This window comes from Heterocephalus glaber, unplaced genomic scaffold, assembly GCF_053883595.1.
Source record: "Heterocephalus glaber isolate CG9 unplaced genomic scaffold, H.glaber_assembly_v1.0 deba00001481, whole genome shotgun sequence".
NCBI lineage: Eukaryota > Metazoa > Chordata > Mammalia > Rodentia > Bathyergidae > Heterocephalus > Heterocephalus glaber.
In genome coordinates, this window is record NW_028258317.1 from 17029675 (window position 1) to 17046421 (window position 16747).

The following is a 16747-nucleotide window of genomic DNA, read 5'->3' on the forward strand; positions in this document are numbered from 1 at the left end:
GGATGTTGCTCATAAGGGTGTGGGTTCAGCTCCTTTCCACCTGCAGATGCAGGCCCTTTTCAGGTTCCTGTGAGGGGTCTCATTCTAGTAAAAGAACATGAGGGAGCACCTCTGGCTACGGCTGTTTAGCAGCCCCCTCTCCCCTACCTGGATTCTCTCTCTTCTCCATCAGGCAGGCCCTCATCGCCTATGATAGCTTCTCAGTCCTGGGGACTCCCCACAAAATGCTCCTTTTGTGGGGGGGACTGGGGATTGAACTCAGGACCTTGTGTTTTCGAGGCAGGCGGCGGCACCACTGAGCTAAATCCCTAGCCCAAATGTTCCTTTTACTTGGGCCTGGGTGTAAAGGGACAATGTTGAGATTTTCTATTTTTTTGGTGCTGGAGATTGAACCTAGTGTATGATGTTCATGCTCTACTACTGAGCTACACATTCCCAGCACCTGGGACCTTTGCAAAGAAGAACATTTTGGTGGTGGTGGTATTGGAGATTGCATCCAGGGTCTTGTGCATGCTAGACAATCTCTACCACTGAGCTATAAATTCCCAGCCCCTTTTATTTTTATTTATTTATTTTGTAAAGACAGTGCCTTACTATGTTTTCCAGGCTGGCTTCAAACTGGCAATTCTCCTTTCTCAGCCTTCTGAGCAGCTGGGATTACAGGTGTGTGCCTCACCTCTGGCTAAGAAGCCACAGCACTTCTTGGTTGCTATGCAGCTCTATGCTCATGGGTCCACCTGTCTCCTGCAGGGTGCACAAGGGTCAGGACTGCCATGGGCTTCCTCTGAGGTGCTCCAGCAGTGGTTGGCCCTTACCCTCAGTCCTGCACAAGCCTGTTTCAGAGGCTCTGCCTCCTGGGATCTGCTCACTGGATTCAGCTTGGATACTCCTGGGGACACAGAGGATGCCCCAGTCTGGCAGCCTCAGAGTGGGAGAAGAAAGGGCTTGGCTGGCCATGGGTATGAGCAGCTGGACAGCAAAGTGGAAGGGTCAGGAAAAGCTGCAAGGCAAGAGTCTGCAGTGTTTATAGGGAAATCAGTAGGCCAGGTGTTCCCTGCAACCCCAAAGGGCCGCCACATTCCCAGGAAGGACATCTGAGTGAGGCCTTCTCTGTGTGGCAGTTTAGTGAAGCTAGCAGGAGGGCAGCTGGGTCCACCCTAAAACCCCCAGCATGGAGGGGGACACGGGCCTCACTTAAGCCTCCAAATCAGGAGTCCCTTTCTGGGAGTCCATGGACCTACTGGAAACCCCCAAATGACAAGAAGCTAAGGGCAATCTGATGGGGAAGATTGACTGGGACATGGTTTGGGGTCAGCTGGGCACAAAAGAGCCCCAACAACAACAAACTGATGAGCTGGCATTTGGGGGGGCGCAAATTAGGGCAGATAACCAGGAGGACAGGTGTGTGGATCTCAGTAGTACGAGGCCAGAGGGGGGTCTAGGACACTTGAAGATGAGGGGGACACTTGCCCAGGCCCCACCCCGGTGCTTAGGACCTTAGTGTCCCTCCCCTGCCCCTCTGGCTCTGGCCCAGGGACGATTCTGCTTCACTGAGCCCATCTGTGGTAGACTTACACCTTCCTCTTTTTCATCTTCAAGTCAGAGAGCAAAGCGCAGTCACAGAGAGAACACTAAGCTTAAGATTGTGAGGGACAGAGAGCAGCCAGGGAGGCTTGGGCTGGATGAGAGGGGAGACGGGTCGGGGTAAAGGTGTTGAGGACCATGGCTGAGGCCATCACCTATGCAGACCTGCGGTTTGTGAAGGCTCCCCTGAAGAAAAGCATCTCTGGCCGCTTAGGACCAGGTGAGAGGGAAGGGGTCTTCCCTGATCCTGCATCCCTGACCCCTTGATAGCCCATTCCTGACTCCCACCTTGGGGTTTCTTTTCTCTGCAGATGCAGAGGCCTACGAGGATGAGGATGGGGAACTCACATATGAGAACGTACAAGTGCCAACAGTCCCCAGTGGGGTGGGCTTGGTTTCTTCTGGGGTAGGGGACAGAGCAGGTAAGGGGAGCCCCGGGATGTGTCTGTGGGGGTGTTTTGCACAAGGGAGACTAGGAAGGAGGGCAGTGTTTGGGAAAGAAGGGAATGAATGAGAACAGGATAAAAGGGAGCCAGGGAGAGAAGACAGACTCGGGCCGGTTGGAGACGCCAGTGGGCTGACAGGTGCTGGGGGACAGAGTCAGAGCAGCCTTGGGGGAGATGAGTTCTGCTGGGAGATGGGGAGGTGAAGAGAGAAGAGAGGATTAGAAACGGATGAGAGCAACGGGGAGGGGCGGGGGCTGCAAGTAATGGCCCCGAGGAGCCGATCAGGGATAAAGGGTAACCAAAGAGGGAGGTGAGAATGTCCGGGGAAGCCCAGGGACTCCAGGTGATGCGGTGTCTGAGGGCAGATTCAGGGGGCGACACCGGGGCAGTCTTGGGCCTCGACGTGTCGGGGGACAGGGTGAACAGAGGGACATTCCCCGGGGCTTCCCGTGTTCACACAGGACGCCCCCCTTCCGTAGGGGTCAGTTCGGAGCAGAAGACTGCGTCCTGGAGCTCCGCGACCTCGCCGGCTGTCGCGTGGATTCTCGCTTGTGGGTATCGCCCTTCCCGAGTCCCGCGCGTGCTGCCCACAGCTGCCCCGCCGGGCGCGAGCATGGCGGGGCTGGGGCAGCGGACTGGAGGCGCCTGCGCAGGTGCCCGCCGGGAAGGCGCTGGGCCGCGCCGGGTGGGGGACCTGTTTCCACCCGGCTCAGCCTTACCCTAACTTGTCGACCTAGATAGATCACAACCCGCCCCCTTGCGGACCGTCCCCATTCACACATCCCTCTCGCTCAACCCTTTCCCTCTCTCTGTCTGGTTACTCTCCTACCGGACAGTGCCCCTCGATCCTCCTTACCAGTTACAGTCCCCAGCCCCTTGGTCTGAAACACCCCTAATCCCTACTTGCAAAACACCCACTACCTGACAAAACCCACAATGCCCCTTTGCTGTTCTCTTAGGGATGCTTTCCCCAGGAATACCCTCATTCTATAAAGTCTTTTCAGGGACTGGCACTCACCCCCATCTCTGTCCCCAAGGCCCTGCTACCTGCTTGCAACACCTCTTACTAGGCCTAGTCCTCACCTGCCTGCTGTTAGGAGTGGCTGCTATCTGCCTGGGAGTGCGCTGTGAGTATGGCTGCCCCCCATTTCCCACTCACCCCAAATTCCTTCTCGTCTGCCCCTCAAAACTGCCTTCCTTCAACAAGGCCCATAGTCACTACTCACACTTAGCTTTGGATCTGGTTCCCCTCCCTTGTACATCTTAGAGCGCCCTGGGTTCCTAAATTGTCCTTAACTAGCACAGTGCCCTTTAGCTTTATGGAGCTAGGTTTTATATTTCAGCTTGTTACAGAGAAAGTTGCAAGAAGCAGAAAAAGGGCTGATGCTGCTGTCTCCGAGCATTAGGACATAGCTGGAGGAGATGGCCTCCAAATCTCTCTTTATGGCCAAACAGATCTGCAGGTTTCTCAGCAGCTCCAGCACATGAACAGGGTTCTGGAAGCCACTAACAGCAGCCTTCAGCAGCAGCTCCACCAAAGAATAACTCAGCTGGGGCAGAAGGAAGAGGACCTGCAGGAGTCCAGTAAAGAGCTGGCTCGGAGTCAGGAAGCGCTACAGGAGGAGCAGAGGAGTCACCAGGCTGCCAAGGAGCAGCTAAACACCTGCCAGGTGGATGGGCAGAAGACCACAGAGGCCTTGCAAGGGGAGGAGAAGCAGAGGGAAGCCTTGGAGCAGAGGCTGAGGACCACGCAGGACACGCTGAAGCACTTCTTCACATGCCCTTCAGAAGGTATCTGCTCTAGAAGAGGGGAGGTGGGAGAGGTGAGGGATGGACTAAAGCGAGGAGACATGAGTGGCAGGGGTCTTTTAGCTCTCAGAGGCCACTGAGTCATTTGGGAAAGGGCCAGGGAATCAGAGTACTGGCTGACCTGAGCTATGCAACCTTGGCTTCCAGGGAGATGGATCAGGATGCACCCTGCATTCAGGGGGCTCACCCAGCTCTAAGGCAGATCCTGGGGACAGGAGGGTGACAAGGGTCACAGCTTTAATTCATTCTCTTTTTAAACATTTTAAATGTATTTTTATTAGTAGATGTTTGTGACAAATAATAACTACATTCATTTTGGGGAACTGGTACATATACATATCACGTGTTGATCATTTCTACTGCTTCTCCCTGCCCTTCCCATGTCCTTCTCTCCCAGTTTCCTTTCCCATTTCTACAGTCTACCTCACTGTTTCCTACCATCTCTCATCTCTCTCTCTCTTTTTTTTTTTTTTGGTACCGGGGATCAAACTCAGGCCCTTGGCTTGTGAGGCAGGCGGCAGAACCACTGAGCTAAATCCCCGGCCCATCTCTCATTTATTTTTCTCTTTAAATTATTTATATTATGGGCCTCTCATATTAGAGGAACCATATAGTATTTAATCTTCTGTGTCTGATTTATTTCACACAGTATTATGGTCTCCAGAGCCATTCATTTTCCTACAAATGATTCAAATGTATCTTTATGACTGAATAGTACTTCATATTAATTCATACTATACCTAAGATTCCCCAGAAGGGAATTACTGACTGAGACAAAGCGTAGTCTGGACATGGGTCAAGGCAGCTGCAGTTATCAGCAGCCCTCTCTGGCACTCATGGTGTGTGTGTGTGTGTGTGTGTGTGTGTGTGTGTGTGTGTGTGTGTGTGTTGTGGCTTAGAGAACCAGGATTCATTGTTGTTTATTTTGAAAGCAGGAGCTCAACCAGTAGGCAGAGATGGGGGAAGGTATACCTGAAAGGGAGAGGCTGTGCTGGGGGAAGCTGAGGTTCTAGGAAGGGTGCTGAATTTGAAGGACTGGAGTGTTCACAGGCTATGGCTCAGGGGCCATCTAGATGCTCTCCCCAGGCTCGAGACAGCAAGGTTATATGCACACCTGGCCCTCATTTCCTTAACCTTTTAATCTTCTGTGACTTTCAGTTCCGTGTCAGTGCTGCCACCATTCCCATACCAACCCCAGACCTCAACATCCATCTTGTTCCTCTGCTGAAAGGGTGGTTGCAGACTGCCACTCTCATCACAACTGCCTAGCCCTCTGAACTTACCCACACTTCTTCCCCTTCACTGAGGCCTCCAATGTGCGAACTCCCCTATTCCTTCCTTCCCCTCAGGTGTCTCCTGTACTTACTTCTGTTCCTTGGGTTTGGGGATCCATCACTCAGCCACTCACTCTGTTTGTCCATTGTCCTTCTGATGCACTGGACTCATCAAAACTCAACCCTGGATGAACCCAACCAACCATAGTCCAGACTTGCACTTAGAAGTGACAAATTGTGCAACCAATCAGCTTAGTGCCACTGAAACTCTAGAGTCTAAGCAAGCTGTAGAATCTGCCAAGCTCTGCAATGGTCAGCTTGCTCTCCATCACAAAAGCCCCAATCTCCTACCACATAAGAGAGCAACTTCTTTCATTTTCCGTCACCAAGGCTACATAGCTATTTTTGCCCATCCTGGTTTTTTTTTTTTTTTTTTTGAGACAGGGTCTCACTAGGTAGTGAGTTCAGGCTGGTCTTTTTTTTTTTTTTTTTTTTTTTTTGTACCGGGGATGGAACTTGGGACCTTGTGCTTTTGAGGCAGGAGGCAGAACCACTGAGCTAAATCCCCGCCCCTTAGGCTGGTCTTGAACTCACTCTGTAGCCCAGTCTGGCCTCAAATTTGTGGCAGTCCTCCTGCCTCAGCCTCCAGAGTGCTGGGATTACGGGTGTGCACCACCACACCCAGCTCAGCCTATGTTTTACAAAGACAACTGCAATAGCTTTCTGAGTGTTTTCCTAACTCCCTCACCCATCCCTGTTCAAACAGTCCATTCTTCATATTGGAGCTAGGATGATCCTTTAAGCACAAATGTGATTGTGCTGTCCCAGTCTAGATCATGTCATTCTGGTAAATTCATTATGTTAAAGTGATGGAATACGTATTATATGTTCCAGACATATCACATATTTGGTATATAGCTAGTGAGCAGAATTCTATGTAAAACCCTACTTGGCTTTCTCCTTCTCCTAATACAAAATATAAAATAATATTAGGGGATAAGTGTGCCGCTTATCCCCTAATATTTTTAATATCTCATAGTGGCCACACCAGTTTCTTTTTATTCCTTTAAGTCACCACAGGACAGTATGTCAAGGGGAAACTGGGTAGGGATATGAGCAAATGAAGACAGGAGAGAGGGAGCCAGTAGACAGGGAATGGATTTTGAGTGATGGAGATAAGGCTGAGGGATCAAAGCCATGGCAAGAGGTGGGTTGGGGTCAGGAGCTCAGATTGGGGTGTGGGACGTTAAGGAAGTCAATCATTTTTTAAGGGATAGTCAGGAAAAGAAGAACAAAGACAGGAAATTTGAGGTGTGGAGGAGGGAAATGGAGAGTGCAAACACTTTTAGTAAAACAGGAACCAAGGTTGTCTGCTTATAGAAGCATGGGGAGAGGACATGGCCAGTGGCTGGTGAAGTGTTTTGAACATGCAGTTGGGAATGCTTTAGGGAGCAATGGGATGAATGAATGAATAAATGAATGACCCAGAGGCCTAGTGACCAGTTACCTACAGATGAGGTTAACCAAACTGTTGGAGTGGACTGTAATCTTTCAGAAATTGGGGATTGGGCTAGGGATTTAGCTCAGTGGTTCTGCCTCCTGCCTCGCAAGCGCAAGGACCCGAGTTCGATCCCCGGTACCAAAAACAAAAACAAAAACAAAAAACCCAGAAATTGGGGATAGTAAAACCAGCCCTATTAAAATAAATCTCCCAAATTGTTAAGAAGTAATGTTGTTGGATGTTAAGGATTTTACTAAACATATACAAGTATGGCATTTCTAGGGGAGACAAACTAAAAAAGATTGCAAAGATCAAGGACTAGAAGGTGTTGCAATCAGAGGTAAGGGCATATCGTTAGCCCTAGGTTGTTGAGTAGTCACTTTCATCCCAAGTGCTGCTGCAGTCACACTCTTTCTTCTTTGTAGACACCTGCTGTCTGATGGGATGGACACTTCATGAGAAGCGCTGCTTTTACTTCTCACCTACTGAGAAGACTTGGGAGGAGAGCAAAAACCATTGCACATCTCTGTCCTCCAAGCTGGCCACCTTCCTTCAACCTTATCAGTCTTATTCAGTAAGCACACCCTTATCTACAGATGGAAGTGGGTAGTTAGGTAAAGGGAGGTATGGCATCAAGCTAGGAAGGGCACTGCACACCTGGCGTGCATACCACGACTTCCATTCCTTTTCCATAGTATAGTGATAATCACACTACTTGCCACTGAACTTGGAAACAGCCTCTCTGTATCTTCTCAGCCCCATGCTCCAGGTGGCTTCTACTAACTGATTACAGTTGGCATGAGAGCTGAAACTTCTGAAGCATCTCTGCTTTCATTTGTGCCTGTCTCAGCTTTCTGGTCAGCCTTCTGGGCTTAATGGTCCTTTGACTCTCATGGTCTTTCAGACAAGTGACAGCCCTGGTGGGAGAGACTTGTTTCTTGGGACCACTACAGTGTACAGAACAACTCCCCTCCAAGGGATGGCAAAAATTCTTACCCATTTGGGAGATGAACTAAAGGGTGGCACTTGAAGGATGCAGGGAAAGGTCACCAATGAGCTGTCACGTGCCAACCATGGGCATAGCCTTCTTGCCAAAACTCACAGGCTTCCTCCTGGGTTTTCATTTTCCTTCATATTTCTCATCACTCTCCACATATCTTTGGTCTCTCTGAATCTTCCCCAGCAGTTACTCCCCAGCAGCTTCAGTAAATTATTGTCAGGTGGTGGCTCAGATACATATTGGATTGGCCTCAACACTGATAGGGCCCAGCGGGGGACTTGGTTGACTGATTCACAATACTGGTAAGTTTGTGAGCACTTCTGGGTATGTTCAACCCAACTCTCTCATAAAGACATAATGATACAATCTCTCCCCATGCACTGGTCCCAAAACTCTTCCATAAATCAATGTTACAATTGCCTATTTGTTTCCTCTATTTGTTTGTTCGATTTTTTTTTGGTACCGGGGATCAAACTCAGGTCCTTGCGCTTGCACAGCAGGCATTGAAACCACTGAGCTAAATCCTCGGCCCTGTTTCCTCTATTTGATTAATAACTTTTTAGGGCAATCTTTCTATTTTATCCCCAGTACCTGGAGATCCCTGGCATGTGCTTTAAAAAAATAAATACTGGGTTGGGAATCTGTCATCCTTCGGAGAAACAATTTAATTAGGACCTTACTAACTTCTCATCCCGACAAGGCTACCCAAACTGAGGTTGTACTTTCTCAGTCAGGCCACTTGGGGCACTAGAGGCCTCTCCTCTCTCAGGGAAGTCAGCAAAGGAGCAGTGGAGTAATTTGGAAGATCAGCCCTAGGGACCCTGAAAGAGGTCCTCATGTTCCCTATCTTGAAATTTTCATGTTAGGACCTTGGGTGATTTTTCCTCCCTGGTCATAAAGTCTCTTCCTAGTTGGGAGTCCAGAAATCGATCTCTCAACCATGAGTAGACATGGCCTTATGCAGGTAGGGTGAATTGGGAGTCCCGCTAGGTTTCATACAGAGTAAGAGAGAAGGGAAGATGAGCTAGGAGGGGTCCAGAGAGCATCCCAGTTCTGCTTTATATTCTGTAGGTATTATCAAACCCTAAACTGTGCCAAGGTACAAAAACATAGGTCATGGTCAGCCTGGGAGACAGAGAAATGTACAGAGTCTCTTCGGTACATCTGTGAACTGGCAGCTTTCAAGTTTCCAAACTGGGACCACTCTTTGCACTGAGCTAGGTAAGTGAGGGACGGGTTGAGGCATGAGACAAGGAGGGCTTGAGTGGTAGAGGGACCCAGAGGTCAGAAGGAAAACTCATTCTTGGCTTGACAGTCACAGCCACAGCATCCAGTGGGTTGGGCAGAGGGACAGGTAAGGCCTAGGACAGGAGGGAGGCTGTCCAGGGAACTGGGGAGGAGGGGACAGAGTGAGATGGGTGAGTGTTAAGTGACAGTAGCTGTAGAACTCACTGATGCTTTACTCTTCCAGAACTCATGCCAACAGAGCTTGTGACTCTCATCCCTAACCTGTGGCCCATTACTCCTGACATCATCGTCCCCAGCCTTCCTTCATTCTGGGTAGCACCCAGCCAAATTCTGATCCATCCTGACACTTCTAGCCAGCCTGCAGCCTGCTTAGAACCTGGAGTGCTCCTGGGAAAGAGGGTGAAGAAGTCTCTGGAAGGGACTCTGGCCTCCCTCAGGAACCTCCCGTACTGGAAGTGGGTGGGGAGGAGGGTGCATGGGCTGAGTAGATGGGGCAGCCCGGAGCCAGCCAGGCAGTTTTATTGAAATATTTTTAAATAATCTGCACGTGTTAGTCTTGTATGTCAGCAGTGCTATGTCTGGTTCAGTGATCCCCACAGGACAGCAAGCCCAGGGGTTGGATAGGAAGTGCTCTGTCCCTCAAGTCCATGCTGAGGCTCCCCTATATGGGGAGAAGAGTTGGTCAGCCCACTTGGGGCTGGCATTGTCCGGCAAGTGGACTCTTTCCTCACAAGGTGTCCAGAAGGCCAAAGTTGGAGGGCTGAGATCACAGGCCTCATTGCTAAGAGCGTGCCCCAGGCAGCTGCAAGCTGGGTGTGGGTGGCTTGGCATGGTGCCCTCGGTGGCAGAGAAGACTTCCCGCCTCACAGTTCAGGTTGCGGTAGCGGGCAACAGCTGGGGTGGGACGGGGACACATGGACAGGAAGCCAAAGCTGAAGGGACCAAGGCAGCAGCCAGGGCAGGGCAGCCCCTCTTCAGGCTCCCGGGAGGCTGAAGGGGGTGGTGAGGGTTCTGTCCGCTCCAGGGCTGCTGCCCGGGGCAGGCTATGCTGAGCCCGGTTCCAGGGCTCCCCAGCCCAGCCCTGGGGAGAGTTCACCACGACAGCTGGGAGGTTGTTGTTGAGGGGTGGTCCTGATCTAGGGGACCAGGGTTGGGAGGCTGAGGAACAAGTGCTGATGAAGTTGTCTGTGGCCACAGCCAGGGGGAGCTGAGGAGCTGGCCCCGGGGGTTCTGGTTCTGGGCTGCTGCCCTCACACTCCATCTTCTCATCAGCTGAGGGGCCCACTGGGGGAGGGCCAGGGCCTGGCAGTGCAGTCTCCATACGTCGGGGAAGCTCAGGGGATGATGGTAATGAGCGGCAGCGGCGGGCAGGTGTCCCAGGATGGACTAGAGTCTCTGGAGTGGTCACCAAGGGCAGCTGGGTGGAGGATAGTGGTGATGATGGTACAAGGGGCAGGGGGGTGACTGGCTTGCTGGGTGTGTCCAGGAGCTTGATTTTGCCACCCCTGAGGTCTTCCCGTAGTGAGAAAGGGTTGACTCTTGTCAGATTATCCCCCCAGTTGGGTGGTGATTCTGGTGACGGGGGAAGGAAGAGGTCTGACCGGCTTCGAGAGAGCCGGGGGTCTGGCCTGGGAAGCGTGGAAGAGGAACCTCCTCTTGGAACAGACCCTGTAGGCAGAGAAGTCTGTGATCACTGTTCTCAGCTTTTGATCATAGCTCTCCAGGATTCTGATGGCACCAAAACTCAGAAAAGGAGTCCCACAAGGTGCTTTGCAAAGAGGAAAGTCACCTCTAGCCACCTTTTACCTCATCTTTCCTTCCTCCACTCCCTCAAGCAGGCTCTAGCAGTAGAAAATATCTTCTCTGAGATGTCTTCCCACCCCACCCCACCCCACGCTGACTCCCAGCTTTTCCAACTAAAATCCACTTAGCCTCCCTCAGATAACTTTTGAGTTCTAAGGAAGAGAGAGGCAAAAGGACTTCCACTGGGCCAAGGTCATGCTCACTTACCCTGATTGTGTGTCAGGGGAGTCCTGGTGAGGGGGGCTGGCTCAGGCAGCTGCTCCAGGATCCATTCCAGGTGCTGGGTGATTTCAGTGAAGGGGGCTCGGGTGCTGGGTTCCATCTGATGAGCAGACAGGGGCAGCTTTACTCAGTCCTCTGAAAGAGGGTCCCTGAGTTTTCCTCCCATCACCTGGAAGCCATGCCAGCTCACAAATGGGGCAGGGGACCAGGAAGGACAGTGAGGCACTTACGCTGCAGCAGTGGATAGCCAGGAGCAGGAAAGGCAATGGGCAGTCATCCCCCACCAGGGTTTGGAAAGCAGGCACATCCAGGCCAAAGTCCTGTGGGGACAGGGGATGGGTCTGAAGTCAGCCTTCCTTGGGTTCTCCTCCTAATTCCCTATGAGGACCTCACCCTCCCAAGCCCTCCTGAGGTATGAACCACCTAGTCTAGAGTCTCCTTCTCTTTCACCTAGAGACAGTCACCTCAGTGCGGGGCAGGTAGTCAGGATCTGCAGGTACTCGGGCGATGAGTTCGCAGAGGACAATCCCAAAGGCAAAGACATCAGCCTAAGGGGAGAAGATGATAATGACAGGGGGAGGAACTGACAGTTCTCACTCCAGAATTCTGTTGGAATAGGCCAGAATTTGGGTGGATGGGGCAGGGGGAGGGGGGGTAATCTTGTCAGTTTCAATGTAACGGAAAGGTGACTGTGAGGGGTATGGGGGCTCTAAAGGTTCCTAATATTTGGTAGGTTTGTCATTGGGATAGAACCTTAGAAGTATCTCAAGGGTGTCTGGAGAGCCTTGAAGCCCTGAAGGATTGTCTTACCTTCTCATCATACAGCTCACCCCGTAACACCTCTGGAGCCATCCAGTACGGGGAACCCACCACAGCCAATGGCTCCTTACTTGCCCCTTCCCTGCAGGGGCAGGGGAAGGGTCGTCAGAAACAGCCCATTCAGGTATCCTCCCCAGGCAAAAAGGAACGAGGTGAGGCCCCTCCCCATCCCAAGGGAAATGTCCCAAGCGAAATGTCCCAAGGGAAATGTTCAATAGGGGACCTCTAGGAGGCTTTAGGGTAACAGGGTCACCTCACCTATACACGGGAATCTTTTCAGCCAGCCCAAAATCACCCACCACAGCTGTGAAGCCTCGGTCTTCTCGTCGGACAAGGCAGTTCTGACACACACAAATAGGCATTCTCACACACCCATCACCATCTGCTCTCTGGTCTCCCAATATAAACCTAAAGACTCATCACTGTAGCATAACTGAAGCCCACTTTTCCAGTTGTCCAGTGTACCCCAACACTGCAACATTATCCAACACTCCAATGTGATACTCAGTCCTTTGGAGGACTCTCCTCATCCCAGATCTCCCAGTATTCTCCAAGGCCTTGCCATTACAATATCCTAGTAGAATTATTGTCCACATTCCAACATCGGTGGATGAGTTACAACAAAATAGTCTCAAACTCTCTTTCATGTCTCCACCCACCTGACCTTCCTACCTTGGATGTGAGATCTCGGTGGAATACACCTTTGGCATGCAGGTACCGCAGGCCTCGGGCAATGTCCAGAGCCAGCCTGAGCCTGACTGGCCAGGACAGAGGCTCTGGAGAGCTGAGCAGCTGTTCCAGGGTCCCCCCATTCATATACTGGGACAAAGGGGTAGGAGAAGGGGAATAAATGTTAAGGCTTCAGTCTGTATTGTAGGCCTCCCACTAATTAGCCAAGGGATACCCAGGAGAGTATCCCCCCTCACAATGATCAGAGGGTGGATCTGTGATCTAGGGTCTCCCATTCACATTCTAGGGCCGCCCAGTAGTTACTAGCCATATGCAGCTATCTAAATTATTACATTTAAATGTAATTAAACATTCAGTTCCTCAGTCACATCAGCCATATTTCCCACGCTCTAAGATAGCCATGTGTGGCCAATGGCTACTGCATCAGACAGCACAAATACTGAACATTACCATCCTTGTAGAAAGTTCAGTGGAGCAGCACTGTTGTAGGGAATACACAGAATGAGACCAGCCGGGGCCTCTTGAAAGTCGTTTACCCAAAGGGAAGTTCAGGAAGCCTGCCCTGGGAGAAGGTCCTGTGCCTCTCCTCATTCCTCTGCAGACCCACCGGGCACCCTCCTCCTTTTCCCCTTGGTGGCAGAGGTGGATTCCCGCTTCCTGGCCTGTCCTCACCTCTGTAAGAGCATGCAGCTGCCCCTGATGTACACAAACTCCCATGAACCTGGAAGAGGATGGGGAAGACAGGAGGGCAGGCTTAAGAGAGTCAGCCCCACCTCATTTCCCACTTTTCAGAGAGTGGGATGTTTCCCTTTCCCTCCTAGTGAGCAAGCTGCCCAGCCAGAGGCTGGGGGTGCTTACCTTAGGATGTTAGGGTGCCTGAGACGGTTCATCAGCTGCACCTCTCGTAGAGTGTTGCCTCGGTTACTGGGGAGCTTGTTCATCTTCAGTACCATGACTTGCCCTGACTGTCGGTGCCGAACCTGGCGGGGGGCAAGGGCCGGCGTGTGCCCGACAGGTTGGGCGGGTCGTCGGAGTCCGGGTTCTTTATCCCAGCTGTGGGCCCCCAAGTTCTAGCCTCCGGTGGAAGGTTCGGTCCCGCCCCTCTGCCCTCTCGGCAGGTCCTACCTTGTAGACCTCGGAGAAGAAGCCGGCCCCGATCTTCTCGGCGCAGTGGAAATCGTCCACTCGCGCCAGGCTGGACACGGCGCTGCGGAGAGCCCGGTAGGAGGAGGGGCGGCCCCGGCCCGGGCCTCCACCCGCGCCCCCCGGCCCTGGCGGACCCTCCCCCGGCGCCTCTCCGGGCCCGGGCCCAGGGCTCCGAAGCGGGGGCCGCTCTCCGGCCATGGCCGGGCCCCCAGCCCGGGGCTGCCTTACATGGCAGGGTCCCCAGGGCCCGGGCAGGCCGCGCTCGCCATGGGCGCGGGCCCAGCCCGATCCGGGGCGCCGGGACTCCCGCTCCCGCGCTGAGAATGAAGGACCTGCCCGAGGTGCTGGGCCCGCCCCGAAGCTCCGGCTCGCTGGGCCCGGACGGACACCGCGCCGCTCCCTGCTGCGCAGCGCTTGTGCCTGCGGCGTTCCCGGGCGCCGGCGGGCGGGCTCCCCGCAGGCGGAGGCGGGCGGGCGGCGGCCGCTCGACTCCACCGCTGGGGCTCAGGCTCTGCGGCCTGCCTGGGGCGGGGCGGGGCCGCCTCGGCTTAACTCCTTCGCGCCGGGCTTCAGGCTGCGGCCACGCCCCCTCAGGTGGGCTCGCTCCGCGCTCGGCCGCCCGCCTCCAGGTGAGTGGCCCGGGGTCCCGGGGCCAAATTTGAGCTGGGCGTGATGAACTGAAGGGAACGAAGGGCTGAGTGTGCGCTCGCGAGGTTCGGACGTCTTTTAGCTGCCCCGGGAGTCCTTTCTCTCCTCCCACGGGTCACTGTCCGTCCAGGGCCGGGCTCAGGAAGCTGCTTGATTCCTGGGCTCCGCGGATCAGCAGCGCCGAAAACTAGACCTGTCAGGCCCAGCCGCAGTCTGAAGCAGCCCCGCAACCCGTCCCCCTTCCCGACCTGCGCCCTGGCCCCGGCAGCCCATTGCCTAGGTCTCCTCGACCCCTACATCCTGTCTCCGGACTCTAACACCATCTACCTTCTCGCACGGGGGTGATGCCCCGGGGCGGCGGGGAGCCCTGGGCCGGCCCAGCGGCTTGGCCCCGACTCCTCCTCACTCCGCGCCTCCTCCCCGGAGTAAAGTTCAGATTCCAGAGCCTCCGCCTGGTGACCACTCAGCCCGGGTCTCCCTCTTTGTCCGAAGGATCCACTCTTTTAAGAGAGAAGCCACCACCTGCAGGGAAGCCCCTCCCTCCGCGGGAGTCCACCCTCAGCAAGATCCCGCCCCCTCAAAGACCGCTTTTTCTCTGAGACCCCTCCCCTGCTGGGGGACCTTCCCTTATAATGACACTGCCACCCTCAGAGTGTACCAGTACCCCTCGGTGCTTCATCATCCCCTCCTCTATGTGTTCCTCCCACGCACCGAGCTCTCTGAGTGACTCCACTAGTCATTGTGACCCCTCCTCCCAAGGTGACTCCTCCCCTCATCCCTTATCTGTGTGATCCCCCTCCGCAGGTTTCGCCCCCCACCACTTAGGAGTCGGGTTTGCCCGCCTCAGGCCGGAGGAGGAGCTTGCAGTTGCCCTCTTTAAATCCGCTCAGGGGTCCGGAGTGCGCAAGCCCAGTCTAGGGACTCGGCATTCCCAGCACCCGATGCTTCCGGTTCTGCTGCTGGCTGCTCCTCCGGTCATCGGCGAAATAGCCAATCATCGTCAGCATTGGATGACGTCACTGGTTCCCGGAGGGCGGCTTCGGGGGAGCGGTTCCGGCGTCGTTGACCCTCCTGCCACCTAGCGGTGAAATGGAGGGAGGCGGAAGTGGGAAGCTGCGAGTCCCGCCAGTTGCGGCAGCTTGAGGGAGCATGCTTTCTTTGTTAGAAATTTAAAGCACTGTGCTTCTATTTCTGTGGTACATTAAGAAGAAAATGAATATAAACAACCCACATCGCGTGGGTCCTTGTCACACGTTTATGAGAGTTGGAACCAAGCAGTACTATTTACTTGACAAGGGCTACCGAGAAAGGAATAAAGGCATTTTAATACGCCTATTGACACGAGCTAAGAGAAGGCTGGGTGCTGCTGTGGTGCACCGTACAAGGGAAGGTATCCCACAAGTTTGGAGAAGAAGGGAGTCATTTACAGTCCTCCTGGGGTCAGTGGAGAGAGGCCAAAGCCAGTTCATTTTTCCAGAGGCATTTTATCTCAGCAAAACATGCTCACCCTGCACCTTAAATTAATGCTAACCTCTACAACTATAAGAATTTGCTTTCTATAGTTGTGTAAAGTCTATAAGCACTAGAAATTAATTCCTTAAGTAAGTCGTAGATAGCTTAATCGAGACTGGGTTCTGACCCTTTATCGAAGTTTGAATCACTGTAGTTGGCAATAGTAATTTCAAGTCGAAGAGCCAGGTGCTTGCTTTTAGAAAGGTCAATGTGGTGGTTGTATAGAAGCTTCGGGACCGAGTAGGAAGGAAGCTGTGACCGTGGTTCTATCGGTCGAGGATGGGCTGAATCAGAATAGGGATAATAAAGGATAGGAGGAAACATTCAACTAGTATGGGAGGTACCCTGGGAAGTTTTGGGATTGATCTTATCCAAAGTCAGTCAACAGGATGAGTTTTAAATTTCTTCTTTAGATACTGGGTAACATCAACTGAGATTAAAAATCCAAGAGGAAAGGTTGGGTGGGTGGAAGGTACGTGACTGTCATAGGTAACAGGTGACTGTCATAGGTAACAGGTGATGGTCAAGGAGATGGTGAAGGGAGAAGCCATCACCCAGCTGGGGTGTGTGGAGGGAGAAGCAGTGCCCGCTTTTCTCATGCATGAAGGTAGGTGGAAGTGCTGCTTTCATGAACCTACGATGCCAGTGATTCTCCTGTGACTATTTGGGGGCAAGTGTGTTTTTGTCCATATCCTTACCCTCTCCCCCAGCCAGTTATTGGTGTGTATTTCTGACATTATAGCATTTCATCAGTAAATGTTTCAGTATATTATCTGTAAAGGATAAGGATTCTTCTCTAAAACCAAGCCACAGTATCATTGTCAGACCTTAAAAACCCCAACAATTCCTTAATATCAGTTATCCAATTGTTCACATTTTCCTATTGTTTTATGTTTGGTTTTCAAAAATTGTTTGAATCTAGATCTAAATAAGATCCATTCTTTGCATCTCCATTCTCTGATATATTGCAATCTTTAAAAAATTTTAAAAATCTATTCCCCATTGTTTTTTTCCCTTACTTTTTTTTTTGTTTTTAAAGAAACCC

General features: G+C 52.5%; 2 protein-coding genes across 6 annotated transcripts; one reads left to right on the top strand and one right to left on the bottom strand.

Moving 5' to 3' along the window:
• The first annotated feature begins 761 nt into the window (after positions 1-761).
• On the top strand, positions 762-9266 carry Cd72 (CD72 molecule). 3 transcript variants are annotated; one of them, XM_087184302.1, is made up of 9 exons: positions 762-1804; positions 1896-2006; positions 2492-2581; positions 3068-3157; positions 3486-3821; positions 7040-7188; positions 7798-7916; positions 8686-8835; positions 9086-9266. In XM_087184302.1, the coding sequence occupies exons 1-8, from the start codon at positions 1723-1725 to the stop codon at positions 8828-8830; spliced, it is 1122 nt and encodes a 373-aa protein (XP_087040428.1). In that variant the 5' UTR covers positions 762-1722; the 3' UTR covers positions 8831-8835; positions 9086-9266. The 3 variants fall into 3 exon arrangements, with proteins under 3 accessions (XP_087040428.1, XP_021104159.1, XP_087040429.1); XM_021248500.2 differs by having other exon boundaries at positions 2510-2581; XM_087184303.1 differs by having other exon boundaries at positions 2510-2581; positions 7801-7916.
• An 81-nt stretch (positions 9267-9347) lies between these two features.
• Tesk1 (testis associated actin remodelling kinase 1) lies at positions 9348-15156 on the bottom strand. Of its 3 annotated transcripts, none has more exons than XM_087184299.1 (11): positions 14855-15156; positions 13522-14383; positions 13255-13376; positions 13069-13117; positions 12379-12525; positions 11965-12047; positions 11698-11788; positions 11352-11435; positions 11118-11207; positions 10873-10987; positions 9348-10530 (listed from the first exon to the last, which is right to left on the bottom strand). In XM_087184299.1, exons 2-11 carry the CDS (start codon positions 13738-13740, stop codon positions 9644-9646), a joined length of 1887 nt encoding a protein of 628 aa, XP_087040425.1. In that variant the 5' UTR covers positions 13741-14383; positions 14855-15156; the 3' UTR covers positions 9348-9643. The 3 variants fall into 3 exon arrangements, with proteins under 3 accessions (XP_087040425.1, XP_087040424.1, XP_004870215.1); XM_087184298.1 differs by having other exon boundaries at positions 14518-15156; XM_004870158.3 differs by having other exon boundaries at positions 13522-15156.
• Positions 15157-16747: the final 1591 nt, after the last annotated feature.

Bases quoted from the DNA above. Each gene is read 5' to 3' on its own strand.
- Cd72 (XM_087184302.1), top strand. From the start codon at position 1,723: ATGGCTGAGGCCATCACCTATGCAGACCTGCGGTTTGTGAAGGCTCCC. The intron at 3,158-3,485 runs GTGAGTATGGCT...ATGGCCAAACAG, and splicing joins TATCTGCCTGGGAGTGCGCT to ATCTGCAGGTTTCTCAGCAG. The intron at 3,822-7,039 runs GTATCTGCTCTA...TCTTCTTTGTAG, and splicing joins CTTCACATGCCCTTCAGAAG to ACACCTGCTGTCTGATGGGA.
- Tesk1 (XM_087184299.1), bottom strand. From the start codon at position 13,740: ATGGCCGGAGAGCGGCCCCCGCTTCGGAGCCCTGGGCCCGGGCCCGGA. The intron at 13,118-13,254 runs GTAAGCACCCCC...ATCCTCTTCCAG, and splicing joins AGGCACCCTAACATCCTAAG to GTTCATGGGAGTTTGTGTAC. The intron at 12,048-12,378 runs GTAGGAAGGTCA...TGTGTGTGTCAG, and splicing joins ACCGAGATCTCACATCCAAG to AACTGCCTTGTCCGACGAGA.